This window comes from Gambusia affinis, linkage group LG18 (genome assembly GCF_019740435.1).
Source record: "Gambusia affinis linkage group LG18, SWU_Gaff_1.0, whole genome shotgun sequence".
In the NCBI taxonomy this organism is placed as follows: Eukaryota; Metazoa; Chordata; class Actinopteri; order Cyprinodontiformes; family Poeciliidae; genus Gambusia; species Gambusia affinis.
In genome coordinates, this window is record NC_057885.1 from 9,434,295 (window position 1) to 9,441,184 (window position 6,890).

The 6,890-nt window shown below is 39.4% G+C and overlaps 1 protein-coding gene across 1 annotated transcript; it reads left to right on the forward strand.

Annotated features, from left to right (window-relative positions):
* The first annotated feature begins 1,066 nt into the window (after nucleotides 1-1,066).
* Nucleotides 1,067-6,043, forward strand: pnp5a (purine nucleoside phosphorylase 5a). The gene is made up of 6 exons (XM_044097311.1): nucleotides 1,067-1,617; nucleotides 2,126-2,295; nucleotides 2,383-2,486; nucleotides 2,593-2,768; nucleotides 2,869-3,059; nucleotides 3,502-6,043. The coding sequence occupies exons 1-6, from the start codon at nucleotides 1,595-1,597 to the stop codon at nucleotides 3,717-3,719; spliced, it is 882 nt and encodes a 293-aa protein (XP_043953246.1). The 5' UTR covers nucleotides 1,067-1,594; the 3' UTR covers nucleotides 3,720-6,043.
* The last annotated feature ends 847 nt before the right edge of the window (nucleotides 6,044-6,890 follow it).

Consider the following 6,890-nt stretch of genomic DNA (forward strand, 5'->3'; position numbering starts at 1 on the left):
GAAAAAAATTTATTCTAAGTTACATTAAGTTTTGACATTTTATTAAAAGATTTGTTTTGGATATTCTTGAGACCACAGAGTCTGAAGGGTGGGAAATTACTTGTTCAAACTGAAGGTTTTTCTTTAGCAGTCGTCTCTGCAACCAGGAGTCACATTGGCTCTAAATAACTAACTAAAACAGACATTAACAAAAAAAACTTTTAAAAAATAGATACGAGAAATGAAAGCTTCAATCGTTTTTGTATTTAACGCTGAAAGTAACCAGTAATATTTTTTTCTTTTCATTTCTCCTGTCATATAAGTTGCTTCATTGCCCACATGAAGAAAATATATCCATCCTGTCTTTTTTGTTGTTGTTGTTATTTTCAGCCAACAAACTAAAAATACCAATGAAACTGTGATTCTTTAAAAATTACAACAAATTTCCTATATATGTTTTTTTAAAAAATTGAACATTAATGTAACATTTGTGGCTTTAAACAAGTTTTGTTTTAGCTGAATGGAGAGGAAAAGGCTCGTTGAATAATAAAAGTCACAGACTGCTGGTCCAGATCAACATAGTGATGTATTAATAAATATATTCAAGATCAGTTTTTGAAAAACAAATATATAACAAAAATCCTCATCTTCTGTGTTTTCATAAGACAGCAGGAATAATGGCATGACATCAAGAAAACTTTAAATTAATTCATTTGCTGTTTTAGAACCATTCAGAATACTAGTACATATTATTTACATGTTTATCATCTCATATTTGTTTAATCGGTGAATCTGTGCTCACAAATAAGTAAGTAAGGCAGCACATAAAATATAAATACACAACAGAATCACAAATATCGGGTTATTATAAAGAAAACTAAGAAGAAATGTGTTTTATTTGCGTGTTAAAAGTGTCAGTAAATGGTCCCATAAAACACTTGTGTGATAAAGCACTTAAGTCTTTAAAAAAAAAAAAAAACAAAGCTTGTGATGGAAAGCACAAAATGTTTTCACAACACGACCATGAATCAGAAACCACGTGTTGCTGAAAACAAAACATTTCCCATGTCATGCTGAATCTTATCTTGTTCCGCATCGGAGAAAAAGCAACGCGCACCGAGGCGATAAAGACCCGATTGATCATTCACTTAGCAACACGGGGAAAGTTACGAAACAACTTCCCGTTAAAGGTGAGGTCTACACATTGTTTCTGCTGGCGCAAGTGCTGACGATCCTGCTGAAAAGGGAGCGGGGTGTGGTAGGATTGAACTTAGTTGGACATTTTTTGGTCGATATTTTTTCTCTCTTTTCTTTTTTTCTGGCGTACATTATTTTGAAGGTGTGTCTATTCGACCAATGACGCTGTAGCGTCTTCAGGCGTGATTCGCGGCGTGGGAGGAGCGCTCTGTCTGTAATATAAAGCCGGCGAGAGGAGCCTGCTGCTCAGGAACAGGACAGACCTTCAAAATTCATCCAGCGGATTGCAAGGCTTAAGGAAACTTTCAAAGACTGAAGATTCACCGATTATTCATCAACCTTTTTTCCCGTGTTTGGAGCTCACAGTCCACTTTTTTCCCTTTTTGTTTTCACCAGAGTTTTAATTCAATCTTCCGAAATGTTTCCAGAGTCAAACAAGGGGTGAGTGATCATTTTAAAAAAAAAAAAAAAAAAAAAAAAAAAAAAGTTTCCTTATTCTGCTGGACACGTGGGTCCTTCTGCTGGACACGAGTAAAAAATAGGGTTCAGGAATGTGTGGGCATGGTGAGAGGGAGTTGGGGGTGGCACAGAGAGACAGACATGCGCTTATGTGTTCAGGGCCAAAGAAATTATAAGTTTAAAGACATTTAATTTTATCTCCCGTGAAGTCACGTAGAGATAAAAATACTCAAGGTTAGAATTTAGTGGAATATACTCAATTGTTTAGATATTTTTAAGCAGATATTTTATATGGAACACAAATAAGAAATATACGAAAATTTGTTGTAACGTATTACCCAGTGGATCTGATGTGAGCAACAACATAAAAGGTCAGGATTTATAAATAGCTTCACTCAGAAGAAAAGTGTCCAATTTGCCTTCATTCGTCAACTCTATGCTCATTCGTCATGCTAATTTTTGCCCTTCATTTTGTGCTAACCCCATCCAGTTTGAGCTATGAGGACTACAAGGCCACTGCTGACTGGCTGCTGGAGCAGACGGACATGCGCCCCACCGTGGGCATCGTGTGCGGCTCTGGCCTCGGAGGGCTGGCCGATCTGTTAAAGGACCAGGTGGCCTTCAACTACAAGGACATCCCTAACTTCCCTCAGAGCACCGGTGAGTCGAGTCACATGAAACCCCCTCAGACAGGCCACCGACCACCATGTGCTGCTCGGTATTTACAGACCGCTGGTTTCTCCTCAGTGCACGGACATGCGGGACGGCTGGTGTTCGGCACCATGAAGGGAAGACCCTGTGTCTGCATGCAGGGCCGCTTCCACCTCTACGAAGGCTATCCGATCCAGAAGGTAAGTTTGTCCTGCTCCGACCTGTAGATTTCTTGTAGAATCTGGATCAAAAAGCAACCAAGCCAACTTTAAACAGAGGTCTGTGTTTTTGTTTTATTTTTCCCAGATCACTCTGCCCATGCGCATTTTCAAGCTGCTTGGCGTCCAGACGGTGGTAATCACCAACGCAGCCGGAGGCCTGAACCAAGACTTTAAGGTGGGCGACATCATGATCATCAAAGACCACATCAACCTGCCAGGATTCGCCGGCAACAATCCACTGGTTGGACCCAATGATGAAAGGTAAACACAACTCTCCTACATCTACTGACTCGCCACTGGATGGTTTGCAGACTGTTGTTACTCACCCACCAGTGCACCTTTTTTCCCCGCCCCTTTGCAGGTTTGGCGTGCGGTTCCCCTGCATGTCTGACGCATACAACCGAGACCTGCAGCAGCTGGCCATGGAAGTAGGACAGGAGCTGGGGTACGGAGACTTCTTGAAGGAGGGCGTGTACTGCGTGCTGGCTGGCCCGTCATTCGAGACGATTGCAGAGTGCCGAATGCTCCACATGCTGGGCGTCGATGCGGTTGGTGAGTAGATATTTATGAATGATAATGTTTATAGGGCACCAATAAAGGTGACCGACTCCAATGATCACCTAAGTGGCACGTTTAAAAGAACTAAGGCCACTCTACTCGGGACAAACCCTTCAATTTGGGAATTCTCAGGTCTTCTTTGGGAGTTTTATTGGGAAGTTTCTGCAGAGCTTGACATACTTCGGTTGTGCTGGCATTTATTAAAGCAAGTTTGCTGATAGTCGAGCATCACAAAACGACACCATCTCAAAGTAGCCGATAAATGTAATCACACTTCCCAATTTCCAGGAAGGAAGGGCAGATGAGAGTCTTTTAGAGAGGTGTATAGTTTCAGCTCAACCTTCTGAAAGCTTTCCCATAAACTTTAGAGTCCAGACAGATTACGATCGCCTTGTGGTTCCCAACCAATAAGATAATTTTTCATTATCATCATTAGGTATGAGCACCGTCCACGAGGTGATCGTCGCCCGCCACTGTGGCATGCGCGTGGTCGCCCTGTCTTTGATCACCAACCTGGCGGTGATGGACTACGACAGCGAGGAGAAGGCCAACCACGAGGAAGTCCTTCAGACGGGCAAACAGCGAGCGGAACAGATGGAGCGGCTAGTTTCCTCCCTGGTGAACCGGATTGGGCCCAACAACAATTACATCTAAAAGGGGGACAGCTGAGGACATTTAAACCTGGTTGCAGTTGAAGGTCGTCATGCCAAGGAGAATACTTCCTGCCCTAAAGAAGACTCTATTTTTTTTTTTTTTTGTCTGGGATTTTGTGTAAATATGACAAAAACGTAAACATGTGTCTCTGAGCCTCTAGGACAAACATTCTCCTAAAGGCTGGCTCGATAATAAGTCAATTCTCAGTTTTGTTTTGTTTTTTGTTTTTTTTAAAAAAGGCATATTTGTTCTAACTTATGTGATCATCTTGTAAAATAACTGCAATTTAACTTAACGATTATAATTTTCTGTACCGATCTTAATATTTTTTTGGTTGAAACGTGTATATTGAACTAGGTATTTTACGGCTTGTTTTTTTTTTCTTTCCTTTAACAACTGTTGCGACTAAAAGTGCTATTTATTAAAATGTTCAGCTTGTTTATGTGGTTAGTTGGGGTATGGACGGTGGCTACATCTGGTAAAGACCTGTGAAGTAGAAGGAACGCAAATGCCCTAAAAATCTTTTTTAAAAACCCTGTTTTTACGAAATGACTTGTTTTATAGTTCCAAAAATCCCTTTGAAATAAATGTTACCTGAAAAATATTTGTAATTTATGCCTTTTGATTTAACTTTTAATTAGCCCATGTTTTTTTTGTCTCATCTATTCTTCAAAATGTAAAAGGCAAGAGAAGATGGCTTTCAAGGAAGGCAAACAAAACAAGTTCTCGTGTCACTAATGTACACATAAAGAGCTACATTTAAAACGTTTAAAACTTGAACTGTGACATACAAGGCTGTATGCAGACCGTTCATCTTGCTGCCTCTCATAGTTAACAGGATGGTGATTGAGGCTCAACTCTTCCACGCTCATTGTTAGAGAAATCCTGCAAAAAGTGAAATACCTGCTTCCGTAACTTAAAGACCAAGATAACATCCATTGAGAGTTTGAGAGAGATCTAAGTAAGAAAAAAAACAAAACTCTTGTGGGTCAAAAGAATGAATTTCAGTACAAGCAGCTCATGCCTGCTGTTAAGCATTGCTGTCCAATGGTACTTTATTGAAGCAAAGGGGAAAGCTGGTTCAGGTTCTGGAACCTCGATAGGTTCAATCCTCTGGCTCCTATTTAATATTTACAATCTCCCGCTAGCTCAGATAACAAATAACAGTTACCATAACGATGCCGACGCACAGCTTTGTGTTGCGATGTCCGCAGGTGACAATGAACCCATTCAAACACTGAACGGATGCTTGGAAAATAAAAATAAAAACCAACGTGTGGATGTTTTTCCAGCTGAACAAACAAAACTGAAGTACTTAGTTTTGGATCGAAAGAGGAACGAATGATCTAGAGAGTCAACACACAGCTTCGGTTGTTACAGCCAGAAACTAGAGATCAAAACCAAAATTTGGATGGAGTCAAACCTGAACATTCAGAGACACATAAAGATAGTTACAAAGTCGGCCTTCTATCATCTGAATTACATTTCCAGGATTAAAGGACTAGATATAGAGAAACCAATCCACGTGTTCATCTTCAGCCAAATTGACTTAAAAAAAAATAAAAATCAGCTGATCCAGAATGCTGCAGCTCATGTTGTACTAAAACTAGGAAAATAGGGCACGTCGCCTCTGTCCTACTGACCTTACCTGGGCTCACTGTAGCACAAAGAATAAACTTTAAAATCATGTCTGTTAGTTTGCAAATAACTGAATGAACCAAAATACATTAAGAATTTTTTAGCACATAAAACTTTCAGACCACTCAGGCCTGTGCATGTCGTCTACTCTGCATCCACAGAATCTGAATCAGACGTGGAGAAGCAGAATTCAGTTTTAATGCAAAACTAACCTGGAACAAACGTCCAGAAAACTGAAAATAAATAAATAAATACAGAAACTTTGAGTTTCAGTACCTCCTGTTCAGGGTTGCATTTGATTACAGACTGGATCATCATTAACTTTAGTCTGGATTGCAACTTTTTATTTTACCAGTGCAATGTAATATTTTGGTGATAAACATTTATCCTGTAAAGTGCTTAGAATTGCTGTTTTGCTAAAATGACCTATGGAAATAAACTTGATAACAGATGAACTTTTCTGGCACTGCAACAGATTTTAAGACTTTTTTTTTTTCAGAATTGTGATCTCAGTTTCAAACTTTAAGAAAACAAACACTTCAGTGACGGTGAATTCAAAGGCTCATTTTTATTTTTAAAAGTGTGTGTAGAGAGTTGACAGAAAGCACCGACGTAAACCACAATGTTGCATGATGGATGGGTTCAAAGTGACCCGGAGAAAAAAAAAAAAGAAGAAAAAAAATTCACCCCGTGTAAACTTTACACAACATTGCATAAGCATTATGCTGCAAAAGTCAGAGCGTCAGCAATGATGCAAATTAAAGGGGTTGGTTTGAACGATTTAAAGACACAGGTCACAAATTGCTGTTCTTCCATTTACAAAATGCTTTGATTTTTTTTTTTATGGGAAACATTTTTTTTGTTTTTTTTACCCCCTTATGACATATACTGTATATTGAATAAGGCTTAATGTTGTAACTTTACACATGATCTCAAAATCTTGCTCCCATCGTAGCAGTAATAATAAAAAAAAAAACCAACCCTTTTTTAAAAGCAGATTTACATTTGACACTTCATGCACACATTATCCATCCGCTTTGCAAAAACATTCACCTCACACTTCATGATGAAACACGTTGACAAAATCCCTTTGCCGGAGTATAAAATCCAGCTGTTACAAAAAGGTTAAAGGTCGTCCCGTCCCCCCAGGATATTGCATAACAGTCCAAGATGCCATGCACAACAATGAGCATGTATATAATAAAAGCGCAACAGGACCGGATATATTGAAGTCAAAACATTCTCTATGATGCAGTGCGTGAACCACCAGACCTCAGTAATGCTGCAGGACAGCTGATAAGAGAGTAGAAGAAGTATGGCACAAGAAGTCAACATTAACAAGCCAGGCCATGAGCACTGCTACAAACATCCAAAATGTAATATTGCATATATTTGTGTAGGTTAAATGCTGGGCATAATTTTTAGATGCTTGCATCAACGGACTGAGGTGTAGCAAAGCAAAGTTTAACACAGGCTCTTCTCTCAGCTGGTTGAGAGTCCAGATTTTTAATCGCTCACTATTAAATATACTTG